Source organism: Aulostomus chinensis, chromosome 14, assembly GCF_037954235.1.
Source record: "Aulostomus chinensis isolate RoL2024-O1b breed Wild chromosome 14, RoL_Achi_v1.0, whole genome shotgun sequence".
In the NCBI taxonomy this organism is placed as follows: Eukaryota; Metazoa; Chordata; class Actinopteri; order Syngnathiformes; family Aulostomidae; genus Aulostomus; species Aulostomus chinensis.
This window is the reverse complement of record NC_141333.1, coordinates 5,177,240-5,198,452: the sequence shown is the minus strand read 5'-3', so window position 1 is coordinate 5,198,452 and position 21,213 is coordinate 5,177,240. Positions and strand designations below refer to the sequence as shown.

The 21,213-nt window shown below is 42.8% G+C and overlaps 1 protein-coding gene and 1 long non-coding RNA gene across 6 annotated transcripts in view; one reads left to right on the top strand and one right to left on the bottom strand.

Moving 5' to 3' along the window:
• Positions 1–6,087: 6,087 nt before the first annotated feature.
• Positions 6,088–21,213, bottom strand: part of LOC147249514 (discs large homolog 1-like protein) — a 94,531-nt gene continuing 79,405 nt past the window's right edge. For 4 of the 5 annotated variants that reach the window (XM_086224943.1, XM_086224944.1, XM_086224945.1 and 1 more), the window contains 10 exons: positions 19,930–20,044; positions 14,445–14,627; positions 12,634–12,697; positions 11,525–11,540; positions 10,109–10,159; positions 8,768–8,869; positions 7,998–8,170; positions 7,747–7,856; positions 6,787–6,878; positions 6,088–6,414 (listed from right to left, as the gene is read on the bottom strand). In XM_086224943.1, coding sequence (XP_086081069.1) covers positions 6,308–6,414; positions 6,787–6,878; positions 7,747–7,856; positions 7,998–8,170; positions 8,768–8,869; positions 10,109–10,159; positions 11,525–11,540; positions 12,634–12,697; positions 14,445–14,627; positions 19,930–20,044 — 1,013 coding nt within the window. In that variant the 3' untranslated portion in view covers positions 6,088–6,307. Of the gene's footprint in view, positions 6,415–6,786; positions 6,879–7,746; positions 7,857–7,997; positions 8,171–8,767; positions 8,870–10,108; positions 10,160–10,608; positions 10,651–11,524; positions 11,541–12,633; positions 12,698–14,444; positions 14,628–19,929; positions 20,045–21,213 lie in introns of all 5 variants that reach the window. The other variant, XM_086224948.1, reaches the window with a different exon arrangement.
• Positions 9,205–18,151, top strand: LOC147249515 (uncharacterized). The gene is made up of 3 exons (XR_015119313.1): positions 9,205–9,275; positions 17,740–17,790; positions 18,125–18,151. It is a non-coding gene; the product is annotated as an uncharacterized LOC147249515 (long non-coding RNA).

Genomic DNA, 21,213 nt, shown 5'->3' with positions numbered 1-21,213 from the left:
AGATTTACTGGCACTGTGGGAGTTTTGCAAAATAAACCCTATGAATTGCATCATCACTCCTTTGTCATTTTTTCCGTAAATAATTTCAATCAAGGCAGCACAGTGGTGCAGTGGTCAGCACTGTCGCATCACAACAAGAGGGTTCTGGGTTCAGGTCCCAGCTCGGGCACAGGATCTTTCTGTGTGAGTGTCCATGTTCTCCCTGTTCCTGTGTGGGTTCTCTCTGGTACTCCACCTTCCTCCCACAGTCCAAAGACATCAAGAGGGGACGAGGCTGATTGATACTCTAAATTGACCGTAGGTGTGACTGTGAGTGTGAATGGTTGTCTGTCTCTATGTGTTGGCCCTGCGATGGACTGGAGACCTGTCCAGGGTGAACCCTCAACAGGATTAACAGGATAAGAGGTAGAAAATGGATGGATGAATTACGTGACACATATCACTACCACATAGTCTATGACGTGGCATTATTTGAGGCACAGCAGATGCAAGTGAACATTCACAGGCTTTTAAACAAGTAGGGCCTGTTTTGTTGTGCTGAAGTGACAACGCACTCATACAGGTGTGTACACGTCATCATGGAATGCTTTTGAGGAATCATGGAATGCCATGTCACATTCTATTTATTCATCAAGGTGAGGCTGTCTTGATTTGCACCGTCACACAGAAAAACTGGTTTTAGCAATCTAAAATATGAAACCGCCCATCCAAACAATTCACCACCCCACTTCTTTAATTGCCCTGCAACACACTTGCCAAGCTTGATCAAAGGCAAATGTACCGTTGGCAAGAAACGACATGTCTCTCTCTCTCTCACAAACACACACACACACAGACAGACACAGGAAGGAAACCTGACCTTATCGCTTTTATGATCCCTTTTTTATCTTACAGGTTTTGGTGTTGTCGTCTTATTCAGTACATTGTTCTGTGTTCGTCACTAAATCAGGTTTCAGCTTTCCACATTAGCCAGTCACATGTTAACTCATTTTATTTGTTTTAAATGTGATAAATCAAAGAGACGGATTGATTTGGTGACATTTACGATGCTGGGAGCAGGCCGTCGGTCATTCTACCGGAGGAGTGAGAGTCTGGTCCGTGTGGCCGGTAGTAAGTCGGACTTGTTCCCAGTGTGGGCTGGACTCCGCCAAGGCTGCCCTTTGTCACCGGTTCTGTTCATAACGTTTATGGACAGAATTTCTAGGCGCAGCCAGGTGGTGGAGGGGGTTGAGTTTGGTGGCGGGAGGATGTCGTCTTTGCTGTTTGCGGATGACGTAGTCCTCTTAGCGCCATCGGGCCACGACCTCCAGCTCTTGCTGGGACAGTTTGCAGCCGAATGTGAAGCGGCTGGGATGAGAATCAGCACCTCCAAGTCTGAGGCCATGGTCCTCAGCCGGAAAAGGGTGGTTTGCCCACTCCAGGTCAGGGGGGAGGTCTTACCTCAGGTGGAGGAGTTTAAGTATCTCGGGGTCTTGTTCACGAGTGAGGGAAAGATGGAGCAGGAGATTGACAGGCGGATTGGGGTGGCATCCGCAGTCTTGCGGTTGCTAAACCAGTCTGTTGTGGTGAAGAGGGAGCTTAGCCAAAAGGCGAGGCTCTCGATTTACCGGTTAATCTACGTTCCAACCCTCACCTCTGGTCATGAGCTTTGGGTAATGACTGGAAGAACAAGATCGTGAATACAAGCAGCCGAAATTAGTTTCCTCCACAGGGTGGCTGGGCTCTCCCTTAGAGATAGGGTGAGAAGCTCAGTCATTCGGGAGGGACTCAGAGTAGAACCGCTGCTCCTCCATGTCGAGAGGAGCCAGTTGAGGTGGTTCGGGCATCTGGTGAGGATGCCTCCTGGGCGCCTCCCTCTGGAGGTTTTCCAGGCATGTCCAACTGGGAGGAGGCCTCGAGGCCGACCCAGGACACGGTGGAGGGATTATATCTCTCGGCTGGCCTGGGAACGCCTCGGGATCCTCCCGGAAGAGCTGGTTGAAGTGGCTGGGGAGAGGGCAGTCTGGGCTTCCTTGCTGAGACTGCTGCCCCCGCAACCCGGACCCACCGGATGAAGCGGAGGACGACGAAGACGAAGTTATGTAGGTCATTCCTTCTCCATCCTGTAGATAATTATCTGCCAACTTTATACTCCCATAATTGGTGAGTGCTTACTTTGATAGGAATTTACTACAGGTAATGTACCATTATACCTAGAATATAGATCCCTGAGCCTCATGAACACCATGTTCATGTTAAGAGTCACACTTTCACCTTTGACCAATAAGATGTAGACAGAAGCTGGGAGCATCTGTGGAGTCAACTGTGGATAATTAGCTTATGCAGTCTATGTTAAATTCACTGATTTGAGGACACAATCAGCAGGATATAGGAGGATTTGTTTTTAGGCCGTTTATATTATTGCTAGAAGTTCTGGCTCGTTGCACCGCTAGCTTTTTTTGCATATTAAAAAAACAAACAAACAAAGATCTTGTTTTGTGGTCTAAAAATCTGGGGAGACTCAGTACAAAACTTTTTTTTTCCACGATTGCTGTATGTTGCGCCAGGGACAGTGAGAAGACTCTTCACATGAAATGAACTGCCGTTAAATTTTGTGTACACTCAGTATGTTCCCGCCAAATATTCCTGAAACATTACCAGACACCATTAAAGAAGTGTACCTAGGTATGATTGTACTTCCGCGTGTTGGTTCTCATAGCGGTTTCTTTTATTTTTGTCATGGAGTCACCAGGTTCTTCACCTTCTCAACAGATCCTGGTTGCTAAAGTGAATTATATCAGACATCAACAGAGACCACTTCAAACAGAACGTAGAGGTGAAAGTAAAGGAAAATATATTCATATTTACACTTGTTGTAGAACATTCACATTCATTCACATTCGACAACACACAGAAAAAAAAGAATGATTATCTCTAGTCATTGGTAGAGGAAGATTCAATAAATCTCAATAAAGACCTTTATTTTTTGTACCAAAATAGGCAGTTAGAGCAGGGATAAATATTATAATATGTTAGATATAGATCCATCTCTGTAATAGAATCTTTGCATCGGTGCTTTACTCTAACAGACAGTGGCATGGTCCCCTGGCTACAACACACAACCAGAGTCAGAGTCCAGTTCTGTCAACGGGACGTTTCCTACTCAGGTACCGTAGAAGAGTACAGATGGACACGAGTATGATTTAGCTCAACATTCTGAGACGAGTAGGAAACATTCAAGCTTTCAAAGCACATGTAGTGAACACTATGATTTATTTGGGTTTAAGGGTTGTAGTCTGTTGACAGAACCAGCTTGTCTGCACGTCTCTGGTCTCCAGTCAGCTTGGAGGAGTCGCTTCAGGGGTCGAGGGGTGGAAATGGGAAACGGGTGGCTGACGAGGTCCATACAGGGCCTGTGTTACTAAAAGCATCTTGGTATTTCAAATGTTACCATTGACAGTGGAGGAATTTAGAGCGAGGCTGGTGCCGCTCGTCATCTCAGCACTCACTGTGCCATTCCACGCATCGATCACACAACATTCCCCACACAAAAGCTCTTAATTATGTGTTTGGGGATTTTCTTGATCTCACAAATGTCTTCTATCTGTAAATCTGATTGACAGCTGACTGTTTCTTCCTGCCGAAGCATTGTCTATGTGAGATTCCTCATAAACAATTACTATAAATAGAACCACCATAAACTATATGAAGGCAGTTAAAACAGCTCTTAGGCCTCAAAAGCAAAGGCAATCTAGATATCCTAATACCTGCAATCTTTACAGTGGCCAGCAGGGGTCAACCTCATTAGAACAAACGTCTCACCACTCTCAATCACTTAGTTTAATCAAGTTCAACTCAGTTTGGAAAATGGCGGTCTGTCTTTCCATATAATGACTGATTAAGTAGCTTTAGGATGTGTCTAGTGATAGACTATTTGCTGCCATGGTTACCTGTCAGACCAAATCCAGGTGTAGCTGTGTGTACACACTTGCACTCCACCCAGTTATCGAACAGGGTCTAATATATTAATTCTCCTCCCTAAAACATGTGAAACTCATGGTTTCTCATCAAGGTTTGTGTAGGGAGAGTCATGTGGCCACGTCACAGAGACCGGATGTCACTCAAGTCTCAGGTATCAGCAATGCATGTTGGGACAGAAGGCTAAAACTGATTTAGCCAGCATGAAAAACTCTGTCGCCTACGACTTAAGTCGTTAAGGCTGTCCTGTCAGTAGCGCACGGAAGTCTTTCCTAACTCCACGTTAGCGTGGCGTATATATAGCTAATGTTTTCTACCAGCGCGTGCTCCTTGACCTCCTCCCAAGCAGCATGGTGTGTGTCCCTCACACACAAGAAACACCAGCTGAGATGCTTTTAGGAAACAAGCCCTCGTTAGTGCAACTACAGTAAGAAGGAAAAGCCGCTGACAGCAATGCTGATGATTATGATGACAGTGTCCATGAGGATGATGATGATACGCTGCTTTACGCCGGAGTGCTCAACTAACGTCACACTGTGAATGTGGAGAGGAGGAGGAGAGAGATGAAGACATCAGACAGAGAGGAGGAAGAAGAGGGAGGAAGAAGAAGGAAGGCAGAGAAGCCCTTTTTGTGTTGGGTGATTCAAGCCCAAGTTTTGTAAACCGAGGGAAGGGGGGCTGGGCCTGTATTTATCAAACTGCTAAAACCGCTAAAGAGAAACCTAAAAGTCAAACTTTGTCTCTGATTAGCTAGTTTGAGAATAAAATCTAAGCATACAATGAGTTTGAGTGAAAGAGCTCCAGAGTCTCTTGAGTTATTTCAACTATTTTTTCAAGTAAACTTTCTTAGTGTTGTTAAGTGTTGTTAGGATTCAGTTTTTATGGGTCAGTGCTGAAGAGACCTGACGCTCACAAGTAGTTTATTTTGTACAATTTTCACATCATATCTTCATATCTTTCCCCCCAAAAATTGCAATTAAATATCAATCCATATAGTCCTTTGTAATTCATATTTATAAACTGTAAATATATATTGGTTATTTATTTAATGTCATATATGTTCTATGACTGGATATAGTGAAGATTTCACACGAATTAAATGAGCATATTTATCATCAAAACAGTGAGGGTGTAAGCAGGGTGAAACAGCACTGCTCTGACATGTAAGGATCTTGAACAGAAGACCACACAGTGGGACAGATGGAGGGTAAATCCTCGTCTCTGATTGGCCGTTACAGCTCCCCTCATACGTGTCATTGATCATGTGAGTGCATGACTAAGCTCTTCCTCTCAAATTGTTGTTTTACTACTGATTTAAATTGACTTTTAAGATTAAAAATTAAAAAAAATGATGAATACGGCTCCAGGACTCCAACTGGACTCTACCATCATTATGAGGCTAATAGACTGATAAAGTATTAGACATAATGTTGTGATCATTTTGATGCAATGCAGTCTATTTTTTTAATCATTATTATTTTAGTTTGGACTGAAAGTTTTTGTTTGTGAGTGTGTTTCAATTACACAATTCCTAAATTGCTTATGATTATTATTTGCTACATTTTTATTTGAACTACATTTTTTAAACTTCTAGTTTTGGCCCTCTACGCTAAAACACCGGGGCGTATTGATAAAACTTTCATTTCACATTTAAAGCCTGTAGACAGTCAAACGAGGGAGGGATGGGATGTGAGAGACAGAGAGATAGAAAGAGAGAAAGCAAGAGAGATGGCAAGAGAGACTTGAAACAGGAGCGACGCCATGAGGGAAGAGAGACAGACACACAGGGAGATCAAGATTTTGTCCCAAAAACATGCTCTTAAAGCTACAGCGTGCAAAAGTCTGCCTCTTGGTGACAATATTATCATAACAAACCCATACATGAATGCATTACCCTTCGTTAATATGAAAACAACAACAACAACAACAATAAGAAGAACAATAATGAAGTCAAATCAGATAATGGTACATGTCGCCTTCATTTGAACCACTTCCTTAAACATTAAGGAACTGAGCTGTAGGAAGATCCACCAGGAGACTGCTGGACAGACGTAAGCTCCTCCCACTTCAGGAAGTAGCAGTCCCAGATAGTCTCAGCCTTGTCCAACTTTTATGTGCTTGATGTACGTATGTGTGTGTGTGTGTGTGTGTGTGTGTGTGTGTTTGTGTGAGAGAGAGAGAACATTGATGGGTATAGTGAAGTGTTTGTGTATAAGAGAGAAAGAGGAAGCAGGCTGATAATAGAAATTAATTGCAGGATTTGTTTGTGTGTGTGTGTGTGTGTGTGTGTGTGTGTGTGTGTGTGTGTGTGTGTGTGTGTGTGTGTGTGTGTGTGCGTGCGCGTGTGAATTCAGAGCCGCTCTTTGGTGGGTATCCAGATGTAAGGACCGGACTGCTCCTCGATAATCTGCTTCACCTGTGAATACACTTCCTCTAGAGACGAGCCCTGGACTATAGCTGCAGAGATAAAGACAGTTGTAAAAATGAATGACTATGATATTTCTGTCCAAAGAACAATTACACAACTAGAAGAACACTCAGAGAACACACGTCTCCACCAGGCTCCGTGCGCAAAAATATAACTAAATATAATATAATTTGTGTAATTATACTGATGGACAAACAAAACCCAGCTCTAATCAAATTACTTCCTTGGTGGAGGTGATGAATCATTCTTTCACAGCATTTGAGTCATGGTAAGATGTACTTATGCAAATCTTTACAGGTTATAAACTTTTCTCAGAACACTTTAATATTTGTGTGGGTGTGTGTGTGGGTGTGTGTGTGGGTGTGTGTGTGGGTGTGTGTGTGTGCGTTCTCATGACGAACCAGTAAAATACTCTGTGAACTCCAGCTCCAGTTTGACAGCTCGGTCGAATGTCTTCCTCGCCTGCTCCTCAGTGAGACGCTTGTTCATCTCTCTGGAGAGAGAGAAAAAAAGTTTCAACTGGACAAAGACATTTTAAAATAAATTTTAAATGAACATGAACAAATTTGTTCTTTATCCACTTTATCGGATTTATTCAGCCCTCAATTTAGTTGCAGGCCATAGATATACTTGCTCCTAACTATGTTGTTCAGGTGGACGTGATGCCTGCCATGCCTATCCTGCATCGGTTTGGAACGTTGGTTTTGCACATCCTCAGAAATGAAACGCTAAACCGACACAAGTTGCAAAACTCACACGAACAGCAGAGGGATTGTAGGGGCAGAGGGGGCGGGAAAAGAATGACGCAACGTTTTGAAAAGAAATGCCTGCACTCACCTGTACGACATGTCTGTACGACATATGTATGTATGTATGCAACTGCTGCTCTGTCACAAACATAATTGTCAGCAAAGCCGGCATGTGTTCATTACTGTTTAATTAGTTGATGGGAAAACCTGCAAAACTAAACTGAAACAACTCACAGACTCCCGTTATCAGACACCTGAGCACTTTTTAAATTCCTGAGACCGTTTCTGAACAAAATAGCGTCCACGAACTGCTTACAGTTCCTGTGTCTACAGCCATACTTCTGCTACTTTAGGGTTTTAAAACAATTCAAATGGTGTAGTTTTACGTCTGGTGCTCCCTCTCGTGGAATCCTCCAGTAACATGCAACATTGGTAGGCAAGTAAGTGAATAAGCACCTTCCATACGGTTAGTGGTATGGACATGGACGTGTGCTTAAAAAGCAGGTATATCTTGGGCCTTGCAGATAGGAAGTAAAGCCTGATGGCCAGATTTGACATCTAATGTGCAACTTTTCTCAGCCAGGTTAGCGTGTGCTGCCGTGAATCACTTACAAAATGTTGTCGACATTGCGTGGTCTAATGAAGATAGCGATGGGATGGAGGCCTGCCAGCTGCAGACGTTTTATCGCGTTCCCTGATACGTCCAGTATACAGTGTTTGCCCTGAGGGGGAGAGCGAGAGAGAGAGAGAGAAAAACGATGAGGTAACTGTTCCGTCTGATCGCTGCAATTTCTCTGCTTCCTCTGTAGTCCGTTACATCTCCTCATATTCTCTCTGCCGCTCATCATATTTTTCTTGCTCACCTTGTCAGCGACTTCTCTAACAGACTGTATGCTGGTTCCGTACAAATGATTGTTATACTGTCCGGCCTCGATGAACTTGTGTTCCTGGATCTCTCGTTCCATAAGCTCTCTGGAGGACATGAAGTGATAATCTCTGCCGTCCACCTCATAGTCTCGTCGCGGCCGCGTAGTGTCTGAGATACGTGCGCGCGCGCACACACACACACACACACACACACACACACACACACAAATACACGGATAGTTTGGTTTTTTTATATGTGCAAAGGAAATTCAGTAACTGTTCACACTCGTGATCAGGGGTAGCGTGTGGGTTGAAGAACATCTCACAGCATTTTAGTTTGAAAAAATAAATTCCAAAAATACGGTATAAATATATAAAAGGATGCTAATTCAGCTGCCTTCTCATCTCTTACTTCTTTGATTGGGTGAAAAAAACTTTCATGTTTTGAGTTTGAACTTATAGAAGAGAATGACCTTTTAATTTTTTATCCACAGCCTCTCTTTGACCCCCTTTTACACTTTTCATTTTCCTGTCAAACTAACTTTGTACAGCGGGTTTAAGCTCCACTGATCGCTCTTCCTGTCATCAAGTTTTCATTCTGATGAAGCTAAACATCAACTCCATAAAAATGTACATAAAACTATACGACTAAAGATTTAACTGATGCCAGTGTTCATGTCAGCATCATAAAAACATCTGACGCGGCCACTTGTCGAGTGTCAGTGTCTTTCAGAGGTCACATGCGTTCTGGAGTACAGGGACTCACGTGGGACGCAGGAGCCAAACTTGTCAGGGAACTCAGAGATGAGGTCATCGTTGACTCGGTCTTTCATCGGTCCGAGGATGATGACAGGCCGTGTGTAATTCACTGGGACATAAAGAGAAAAACTGCTTGATACCCAGTTTGAGTTGAGCGATGACAACATTTAAATATCCATAACAACAATCTAGCCCCTGAGATTAGTTACCTTTTACTTTCAGCTTTATTGATTCCACTGAATTTAATCAAAATCTACAATTACCGGTAAATTACATCTGAATTTAGTTTCTTTGTACGAATGAATACACATTAAAAATATCAAACGATCCTACATATCCCCTCAGCTGAACAACCACCGGTGCTGCTGTCTTGGTTTGATCTCGCTGCTTTCAACTGCTTCTGATGCAGCCATTTTACAGTGAAGAAGCTTTGACGGAGTGCCTGCCAGCAGCACAGCGCAAACAAGGAGTCAGATATTTTCTCTGGAGGATTCGTAGAATAACAGCAAGAAAAGGTGAGTGGATATTATACTTGGCTACAAATAAATGCTAATGTTGCTACGTGTTTGCTTGTAAATGATCAATGGGTTGCTGGCATGCTAACATTACGACTTTATGAGTTGATGCAAGCAGTGCGTTCACAGCTTGTTTTGTTGCCCCAAAGATGCCAGAGACATGTAGAATTCATGACTCATCCATTCATTCATCCATCCATCCATTTCCCTCTGCTTATCATTGTATTAAGGGTCGGGGTGGGGATGCTGGAGCCTATCCCAGCAGCCTTCGGGCAAGAGGCAGGGTTCACCCTGAACAGGTCACCAGTCCATCGCAGGACCAACACATATAAACAGACAACCATTCACACTCACAGTCACACCTACGGTCAATTTAGAGTATCAATCAGCCTCGTCCCCTCTTGATGTCTTTGGACTGTGGGAGGAAGCTGGAGTACCAGAGAGAACCCACGCAGGAACAGGGAGAACATGGAAACTCCACACAGAAAGATCCCGTGCTCGAGCCGGGGCTGGAACCCAGAACCCTCTTGCTGTGAGGTGACAGTGCGGACCACTGCACCACCGTAACTGACTCATCCTCTTATCAAATGTTCTGCATGCTCCAGCTTAATCAGACTCCTCAGGTATGATGTGCACTACCATGCACATCAGACTGATGCACTAATGATATCTGGGATCTTTGGAACATCTGGGAAATAAAATCTCAGTGTGTTTGGCTCCAAATCGTGAGCTAATGATGACCACCAGGGAGTTCCAGTGGGTTGAGATGTAAAAGTAAGATCACTACTGTGTGTTTAAAGAAATGGAAAGTGGGATAGGAGTGAAACACTGACCTTCCTGTTGCATGACTGGTTGGTAGGTGAGGAAGGTCTCCTCCTGGCCAGCTGATTGGATACACAGAGGTCATGGACACATTTAGAGCTGCAGTGAGTACTGACAAAAACACACACCCCTACCATTCTCTACTTCTGGATTAGTGTTGGACTTCTTCAACAGCTGTGGAAAACAGGCTGGAGAAGCAGGGACACACACACACACACACACACACACACACACACACACACACACACACACGAACAAACAGAAACACATGCACATTGGAACACAACAACCCAATAACCCCACCACAGCACTACATGTGTACATGAACATATACTGTACATGTACAACACACCCACAAGCACACACAAGTAAAACACACCCGTACATCAAATAAAAATAAGAAGAAGACATAGAATGAGTAGTGACAGAGACACGCCCACACCAACAGAGAGAGAGAGAGAGAGAGAGAGAGAGAGAGAGAGAGAGAGAGAGAGAGAGGGTCTAGACTTACAGGAACTACTCTCACTATCGCTGGTGCCAGAGGTTACCAGCTCTGGAAGGACAAGACAGGTCAGAGTCAGCAACACACAAGCACACATGCACGCACGCACGCGCGCGCGCGCGCGCGCACACACACACACACATATATATCAAACAAACACAAAGAGACAAACAGGAACATAAACACACATCGTTTTAATCTGACACAATAACACACACTCTCACTGATAACATCCATCACATATCATTCATCCATCTATTCTACATGTGATAATCCTCCTCAGGTGAGCAGGAGGCTGCAGTGTATCCCAGCATGCATTGCGTTCTGCTATGGTTGCATTTGAAATGGCTAAGATTTTGTCCTGGAAGATGCGAGGCCGTTCAAAACAAACCGAAAAAGACACTACACTTCAACAGTGTATTTTGCCTTTCAAATGGCTGAAGACATTCTTTTTTTCTCTGCTTCTCCAGAATGCAGCCTGAGCCCCGTATATTTAGCCTGTATGGCAACTGATGGCTAACAGCAGCAGAAATGTCCCTTTACAAACTTTCAAGTGCATCGTATCCAGCCATCCTCTCAGTACTCCTCAAGCACCTCGATTTGAAACGGAGGAAAAAAACTATCACACTTCCAGTGCCAAGGGTGACCACCTTCTATCCAGATGTTTAATCTGAACTGAGTAAACTGAATCTGTACGTGATTCAAAATTTTGACTTCAGAATTTACAGAGTCCATTTTAATACATCCTCTTCCTTCCCCTCCATCTTGCTCCCCAAAGAGAGAGGAAGACAGATGGTGGTGGTGGTGGTGGTGGTGGTGGTGGGGGGGGGGGGGGGGGGGTGTTCAAGGATATCATCAGGGTAATTTCTAGATGTGGGGTTAAAAACATGATCGAGCAGGTGTCACTGATGAGCAAAATACCTACCTTTGTCATCTTGATCCTACAGAGAGAGAAAGAGAGGGAGAGTGAATATCAATCATCATACCGCAGTTGATCCCAACTGTATGTTGACTGTTATCAGCAGAAGCTCAGCTGCGCACGCGCGCACACACACACACACACACACACACACACACACACACACACACACACACACACACACACACACACACAAGGCTTGGGGTGAGCAAGACTAATTGCACTTTTTCTCAAAGCCCGGAGTCAGGGGATCCAGTGTGTGAATGCGTGTGCGCTAATTTTTAATTATCAGCTTTTGCCCCATGCAGAGTTTCTGGTGGCAGAGTTGCTGATTCACATACTGCGAGGAAAACAGAGAGGGAGTGAGAAAGCGAGCTGGTGACAGAGTGATATCAATAGCTACTAGTGTTAGACCGGTGTGTCATCGCTCATCATCACACTCCTGGAAGTGTGTGTGAAGTCATATTCTTGCCCTGAGTCCTGACTGGAAGTGTCTGGAAGGGTCTGCACATTTCAAAACAACAAGGGTGCAATTTTGTTTACTTTTAATTCTCCTCAATTAAAACTGTTGGATATGGATGAGCTGTTTTTGATGGATTGTTTTCATATTCCACATCTACAGATGAGGGGAAATTAAGATCCGTATGCCAGGGAGCTCCCATTTATGGAATCTACAAATGAAAATAATCATTTAAAAGAATCTTTCATCAGTATTTTAAATCTGAAGTATGTATGTAAAAAATAAATAACATAAAACCTATAATATGTATAATATAAGTCTTCTTGCTTTGCCAACAACCAAATACCATTATTTTTTTTATTGCAACAGCTTTTAAATAATGGATTAAAAATCAATTATTCATGAGATATATCCAGATTTAATTAATTTTGAATATATCAAGATGTGCTCTTATGTTCAGCAAATTTAATCTCTAAAAAGACAACTGCAGTTAACAAAATGTCCAATCTTCTTCCGCACCAATTTTAATAGCTTTTTTTTTTTTTTTTTTTTAACAAATTTGTATTTGACTTTTATTTTGCCGTGTTGGAAAATCAAAGAGTGTGTGTGACCTTTGTGGCCATTGCTCCAACGTATTTGACGGGTTGTTGCTCACCGATCTATCCTGCGACCTCGTCACTCGGACCGTTTTCAACCTCGACCTCTCCTTCTTCTCTGCCCTGTGAAAGGAAACGATTAATAACTCGAGCGTATTCGTCAAAGCACCACTGTAACTTCAGTATGCGGCAGCCGAAGAAGCTGTTGCACACTTCTTTGCCACATTGAACACTTAGGCGATGCATGTATATGAATCGTTTAAACCTTAAATAAATGTTCTCCACAAAAACATTGCACTTTTGACTAAAGTCAAAACATGCAGTCACAAAAGCATCCAAAATGAGGCTCAGCATAAGTTTAAAATTAGATTTGCAACTTCCTGTGCAGAGCTGTGATCATATCCAAGTCTTGAATTTTACATGAGGTGAACCTCCAGTGTCTCAGTTCTGGGACCTGTTTCTTTGTTGAAGCTTAATTTTCTATTCGGGCTGAAAAGCCAGATGTGTTTTTAGACAAAGTCTTACATAACGCAGCTGTCAACCTCCTAAGGTCAGTAACAAATGTTACTGAACGAAAACAAGCAGTTTCATGGTCCCCAGCAGAAATGACAAAACTGACTGAAGCAAAAATGTTTCCTTCTTTACTTTTAATCCCCTGACGACAGTTTGGCTCTCAAAGGCCTTACAACCCAACAGTATGTTCACAGCAATATTATTATCATGCTGCCGCTTTATGAATTAATATTTGTCCTCAACACGCCGTCTCCTTCTCTCCAGTGAAGTAAGAGAAGACAACAAGAGAGGAGGAAGAGGAGGAGAGAGGTGGAGTAGGGAGAAAGGGAGGAGGTGATGAAGGTTAGTGGTAGAGTGAGTTAAAGGAGAGCGCAAGAGGTGAGGGAAAAGAGGATGGCCGGAAGGGTGAGGAAGTGGAAAGGGACGGGGCGGAGCTACAAGAGCGGTCGAGAGGAGTTGAGAGGAATTCGTGAGAAAAGGGAGAAGGTGATGAGGAGAGGAAAGAAAAGGAGCAGAGGTGGAGGAGAAGAGGAGGAGAGAAAGAATGGGAAGGGAGAGAGGAAGAGGTTGATAAGTGTTGCAGACAGATTGCAGATATTCCTGAAACCAGAGCATAAATTCCGCCAATCTCTATTTTGATATGAAGGTAATATGTAATAATATGAATTTTAACTTAATTCTTCTAGAATATTCGAACACACCAGATTTGCTCACTCGGCCTGTGTGTTAACACTCGATTAATTTAGTCTATTAATACCCCATCGTCCAAAACCCTGACAATCTCTACATCCAACGCCTACTCCTTCGCTCACACCCACACCTCTCTAATCCCCTTTTCTTTTAACACTTCATCACTTTCCCTCCCTTTTTTCCATCACTTCTCTTCCTCCCTCGGTCTTTCTTTCTTTTTTCACCTCCCACAGTGTCACAAGTGGCTACAAGACAGTTGTTGTGCCGTAAACCAGTTCCGCCCGTTTCAGACACCTATCAACCTCGGTCTGTCACCTCCTCCACTGAAGGAGGAGGAGGGAGAGATTATTTCTGTACCTTCACCGCATTCAGCAGATGTATAAAGCTCGGAGTGTTTCGGGTCAACAAAAAAAATAGAGCCACGGGTCAACTGAAACCGATTGTGGTGCTGTGACTCACATTACTCATCTAACCTCATGTTCTAATTCAAATGAGGATTGCATGACCGTGTTGCAGCCGTGGAAATAGAGGACAACATAAAATCAGTATTTTACAACTTCAACATAATGCAAATGAGATTTGTAGGAGAAGACTTAAGCTAGCTGCCTCCACATCCTGTAACCCTCAGCTTCTCTAACCAACCATCCCGAAACCTTTCAAGTCTGACCTCCTGCGGCTGGGGATGACCCCGACTTCAGGGCAGTTAGGAGGCGGGGGGCTGAGGTGACGGGCGGGCCACCACTCTTCTTCCCCAGCGCTGCTCACGTGGAGGATATCCCCGAAGTGGAAGGGCAGGGCTTGGTTTGGTGTACTCAGATCCGACGCACTTCCGTCATAGTCGAACAAAGCTCTGCAGACAGAGACAATCAAGCGTGCGTGATACGTTTTTTTCTTTGTAGGAGAGGGCGGAGTCATTCAGGGACAATGAAAGTAACCCTTCCTGATGCTGTCATATCAAACTATTAAGAAGTATCACACTGAAAGAATTCCCTTTACATTTCACAGTCACTGAAACACATCGAACATTTCTCACAAATCCTGACAAGTATGATTCACTTAGAGATACATTTGGATGAAACAAAACTGAGAGGCAGACAGAGAGCAGCTGAGAGTGAAAACAGCTGAGGAGGCTTTTCCTTCACTGTTAAATTCATGACCTTGACTGTGTGTAAATGCTTGTGTGCTTGTCACTCTGTTGTGAGTTACACTTTGTGTGTGTGTGTGTGTGTGTGTGTGTGTATACACAAGCAGCGATCTGTCTCTGTGACCCCTCCACTGAGTTCCAAACCCGTCCAGAGGGAAAAGACCTGGGAAAGTAGGCCAGCAATATGTGCGTGCATTTGTGTGTGTGTGCTTGTGTGTGCGTCTGTGTGCGTCTGTGTGCGTGTGCAAAGCAACTAGAGCTGAAATAACAGGCAACCCCTAAAGTCTCTACTGCCTTCATCAATAAAACAGAAGAAGAGATGGAGGAGATATTGTGAGAGAAAAAGAAAATGAGACAGAGAGAGGTAGACACGGACAGAGACGGTCTTAATTATTAAAAAACACCCCCTTCATATTTTGATGATGTTAGATTCAAGAGTAACTAGACCCTCAGGTCTGAGCCTAACTCCACTCATTTCAAAGTTCTGCTCAGAAGTGGTCCTGGTGCTCCAAGGAGCTGGGGGGGGGGGGGGGGGGAGTATTTAGGGATAATGTAGGGTGACAAATCAGAGAATCTCTCCCCCTTCCTCATATCACCTTTTCATCACTCAGTTTCAGTCTGTTTGTTTCACATTAGAGGCGGAGGGCTGGATAAACACTCACAGCAACACGGTGTGACCTCCTGTGAATGGATGAGAAAATGCATGCCCACTTCTGATTAGAGTAGTGGTTCTCAACCTGGGGGGTTAGGACCTATATGGGAGTCACCAGATCATTTCTGGGGTCGCTGAATAGTTGTGTTTAAAAAAAAAAAGGAATGCTTTTTTTTTTTTTTAACCTTCTATGTATTTGTTACAATGTTGTAATTTTTATTGGCAAAGACTTTATTGAGCTTGAGAGAACATGTTCCTATAAAAGTTATGAAACAGTTCTTGACCTGGGGGGGGGGGGGGGGGGGGGGCAGGTCCAGGGGTGAACTGCAACCTCTTGGGGGCTGTGACTCAAAGAGTCACCGGATTAGAGGAGCGACTACTCGCCGCAATGAGTAAAGGTTTTGTAGGAGGAGTTGGTTAGTAATTAAAGCTGGCTCTATTACATCACCTGGCACCAGATCAGCCTGCAACAAACAGATCAGCAGCACATCACGTAGAATTTAAACACTTTAGGTTTGGACCTAAATTAATCAAAAATGCTCCAAACACAAGGCTCGAAAAGGTCTCTCTATCAGACTGCATCCACAAAGGCGGTTTATAGCTCAGGGTGCATTTGTAGTGTAACAGAAATATGATCTTACAAATTCAAGTTTCCCTGGCTGAGAAGTCAACAAGCGGATATTCCCTCTCATTTATTTAGTCATTATCATTCTGCCAATATTTCCAAGGTTCCAGAAACAGTGAAGACAGCGAGTTAAAGGCTGCATGATTTCTTAGATCAGATGGTTCACATACATGCAACAGGTTTTCCACACAGTTGAGGCTTACAACAGAAATACACACAAGAACAAAAGCAACAGTGATGCACAACAGCCTGTAAATGTAACTCGGAATCAATCATCTGCTCTGAGTATCGGAGCCATTTGAACGCCCATGTGAGAACCTCCAAGATTTAATTAAATAAGTGGAGGAACAAGTTAATTGCTACAATGTTTTACCTTACATACTGTTTTTTCCTTACTGTTAGTGTTGTTGTTTTTTTGTTTTTTTTTGCAAGGCTGGCAGATAATTGATGCTTGTTGAACTTAGCTTACAGCATTTAAAAGTGCGCTTTACCCACAAGGAGCTTGGTTATAAGAATGCTGTCTTGTACCAATCAATAAGCCATTTTTTTGTCCTCCTTCGGCTTTGCAAACATTTGTTCTGACTGTATTGCACTCATTGTTAGCTCTCCTGTCTTTGTCTTTTTGTAAGACACTCCGTCTCTCCTCTGCAGTGCAATTAACTCTTTGTTGTCTTGCTCTTTTAGCCTTTCCTGTTATGCGGCATCCTTTGATGTAAACCATAGCCGTAAAAAATTGATAGTGTTACTCCTGCCTTGCTTATCCAGCTTGTTCAATGTGCTCGTAGTGAACTACATTATCACAATGCCATCTATCAGGCCAGACAGTTCAGAATAAAACTACAATGAGGTGGAAGTCTAATGAAGAGCAGGGAGAAGAAACACACACACACACACACACACACACACACACACACACACACACACACACACACACACACACAGAAGCCCAGAGCAGCAGATTTGTCATGCACCCACAGCCTCAGCACCACCAATTGGCTGCTACCTCCAGCCTTCCTGCTAGATGTAGATTGGTCCTTTGTGAGCGGACAATGTGACAGTGATGCATCATGGGAGATCCTGCTGGGGTTACAACATGATTCCACGTACCCTGAAATGACACCGGCCTGATTTAGACTTGATTTTGAAGAATGTTGACGTCAAGATTAATTTGAAATATGCACAAATCCCTGATGAAATGGTCTGTATGAATAAGCAGTTTGTTACAGGAGGATATCTGAAGCCATTTAGAGCTTTTCTCACCGTTTATGTCTTCGAGGTTATTTTTTAGCATCTGAAGGCAAAAGTACCTTTTGTATGCTATTCTCTTGTGGAAATGCCTGTCAAAACTGAAAAAAGCCTTTTTGGCTTTAACATTTAAAGTGAGATATTCAATAAGGGCCTTTCAAACTGCTGCTTCAATGCTGACTCCTGAAGCACTTACACAGAATAATAATGCAGGTGATCTGTATGACATGGAGTGAATTACTCTTGTTTGTATTGCTATCAACTATTCTTCTCATGTTATCTTCTCTCTCATCCAGCTCTGTTTCGAAAAGATCTGCTACAAAAAGAAATTTCTGTTGCTCCACATGGTAAATATCTTTCCTAATGAAAGAGCACTTTTTGTTTGATTCGGTTTCAGTCCACATGTGTAATTCAGAATAAAAAAAAAAAAAAAAAATCTCAGTGGGTGCTCACTTAATTAATGCTAATGATAATCCTGCCGTAGGGTGACGACTTAAAAATTTAACAAGAGTGATGACAAGCAGCTGCAATGTTGTGTTTCCTCATATTCTCCTAATAAAGCTACAGTTCACAAAGGGGATCATTTGTTTTTAATTTACATTTAAACACCCTCAAAGAGACAAAATGGAATTACTTACGAATGATAATCATATTTTGTCTGTTTCTATGGCAATCATCTAGCGATGGACTACATCTCCTGCAAGGCTGCGAGCTTTGGCCTCTGGTCAAGGATCATGTCCATGCTGCCCTCAGTCCTACTTTCTGGGTGAGTCAATATGTGCGTGCGTGTGTGTGTGTGTGTGTGTGTGTGTGTGTGTGTGTGTGTGTGTGTGTGCATGTGTGAAGTTCAAGGTAACTCATTTGTAACAGCAGTGCACAGTTCAGGTCAAATGTTCCTTTCATGCACAACACTTGTCAGCTGAACTTACTTTTGTGGTATTTTGCGTGACTTCTTTTTTCCATCAGGCATCAGGAAACAAACATGGAAGAACTGAAGCATGGTGCACTTCCCGACGCTCCACTGCTTCTTTCTAACTGCCATCGAACTACATCGCAGCTAACTTCTCCAGTGAAAAACCTTTATGACAATCTGCCGCGGCTCTACTGAGCGGAATCTTCACAGTTAATGCAGGAGAGGAAGTGAGAAAAGTTTTAAAAATGTATTGTGCATTTCAATATTCAACGCATTTCAAGCTCTCCTTCTTTTTTAGTGCAAATGCCTGGAAATGACAAACTGAAATGCTCCCTGTTTTTTTGAACCCTTCCAAATTTTCAACTCTTTGAGGTTTACTGATCGAAATTTTTCTCAAGATTTGTAGTCTCATTCATCCACTTGAAAGAAAGTGCAGTTACTGAAACACATAAATGCTTCAAGTTCACTATTTACTACTGTGTTTGATTCCACAGAACATAACAACAACATAAAACCTTATTCAAGCCCCCCATGTTATCAGTGCATCGTCGAACACCTGGCCCAGGGCGACATAGCAACAACAAAATGTTTTTTGTTCAATGAGTAAAAACATTAAAACATGTACTAATAATTTAAACTCCTGACCTTATTTCAGGCGTTTAACCAAAAGCCAATTTTATTAGAAGTTATGGAAAATATGTTCCTCAAAATTACAGTTGTTGAATCATTGCTCCTGTTAGCTGAAAATAATCCACGAAAGATGATGGTTTCCTATCACATGTAGACAGACGACATGCTGAACCCTTGGTGAAACCAGATAAAGCCTTTAAAAAAAAATGCATTAAAAATAAGTACAAGAGCCTTGTTTCATGGTAGTTCAGCATTTTTAAGGCTCAAACTATGTTTAAACACTACATTACTCAGACGATATTATTTTGTGTAAAATAAATGAATAACAAATCACACCAACTTGCTCGTTTCCCTGTATCTCTTTCATTCCTACACCGATGAAGGGCAACTCGAAGCCTTGCTGGTGGATTCAGACTCTAGAGATGTCTTCTGACACCTCATAGATCTTCTGAGAGATCCTCTGGGACTCATCCGGACTCAGCAACCTTGCATTCACTCAATATTTCAAATATTGCGACGGCATTGGGTTGTAGTCGGAGGAAACGCCTCTCCGAAGAGACGTGAAGAGAGAGAGAGAGAGAGAGAGGTGAGGTGGTTCCAAGAAGACTGGACAAGAGAGACTCGTGAGGGCAGGAAGGACAGAGAGCTGACAGAGGATGGATGTGTTTGTGTGTGTGTGGGACAGCACTCGTCAGACAAACTAATTGTGATTTCAGAAGTGATAAACTCTCTTTCCCTCTCTCTCTTTCTCACAAGCGCACGCAAACAAACAAACAAACAAACACACACACACACACACACACACACACACACACACACACACACGACAGCTGAGATAAGACCTATAATAGTTGGTGTCACCCTGAAGGACACTCGACAATCAGTCACCTCTGTCCCCTGTGTGTGTGTGTGTGTGTGTGTGTGTGTGTGTATTGTGCAGTACCTGATGTAAAGTGTGCGTTTCTGCGTGGAGCGGAGCGACATGGAGCTGGAACTGACACTGCTGGTCATCATCTGTTCCCTCAGGTCATGAATCTTCGCCTCAAAACGACTGTACTCTACAAATACACACACACACACACACACACACAAAAGAGACACACACAAAAGAGAGGACAAACATTGTTAGAGGAGTATTGATCTACCAACCCATATTTGGCCTGATCATTTATGGATTTATATGCATTCTCCTTAAAAATAACCTCTGCTCAAATATTTAAATATTTACAAAGAATCTAATTTAAGCTTCTTTTAAAAGCAGCCCCACATTAGTTGCAGCTGAATGACAGGGATTTCTTATGCCTCAATCATTTTTGCTCAGTTGAGGTAAAAGCAGCAGTGATGGCTGGTGGAGGTTTAAGTAAAGAGCTGCATGCAGCCCCATTTCTTAATATATGTGCAATATGTGTTTTAATATGTAATGAATATTATATAAAAAATGCAACACTTCTACCCACGTCATTTAAACAGAAGTGCAGACATCAAACTGTCAACAGATTCTTTACAGTCATGATCTGATATTCTGTTTGATGTGAATAAGAACTCCTGTTACATCAGATCAAATTCATATCAATAACATCTCAAAAACACACACACACACGCAGCAATGATATATGCACAGTATGTATAATCGTGTGTGTGTGTGTTCATATAATGTGTGTGAAGGACAAACAGCTCCACTTTTTACTGACAGATAAATGACACTTTCCACCAGGTGTGACTGACACACACACACACACACACACACACACACACACACACACACACACTCTTGAAAAACCAGGCACACAAAAACATGACTCAAATACATCACATCAGTAAAAATTAGTGGTAGCAAATCTGATCGTGCAGGATTGTAAAGGTTTTCATAAATCAAGCACACAGACGTTTCCTGAGCGTCCACATGAGGAAGAAACCACCGCCAGTGTTTTGATTCTCACTGAACTGTCTTGTTATTTCTCTTCTTACATTCGGTTTTTTTTTATTTTCATGAATTTGTATGAAAATAGTACCACAGGAGTGACTTTTTTTTAATAGACCAACCTGGAAGTTAGCATCGTCATGGACTGCCTCAACCAAAAGCGAACAAGATATTTTACACCGGATCTTGTGTCGTACGTCGCTTTGGACAAAAGCGTCTGCTCAATGAAATTGTAGAATTGTAGGATCATTGCAGAAAGTAATATCTGTGCCAGACAAAACGAGACTCAACGAGGTCATCTTCACA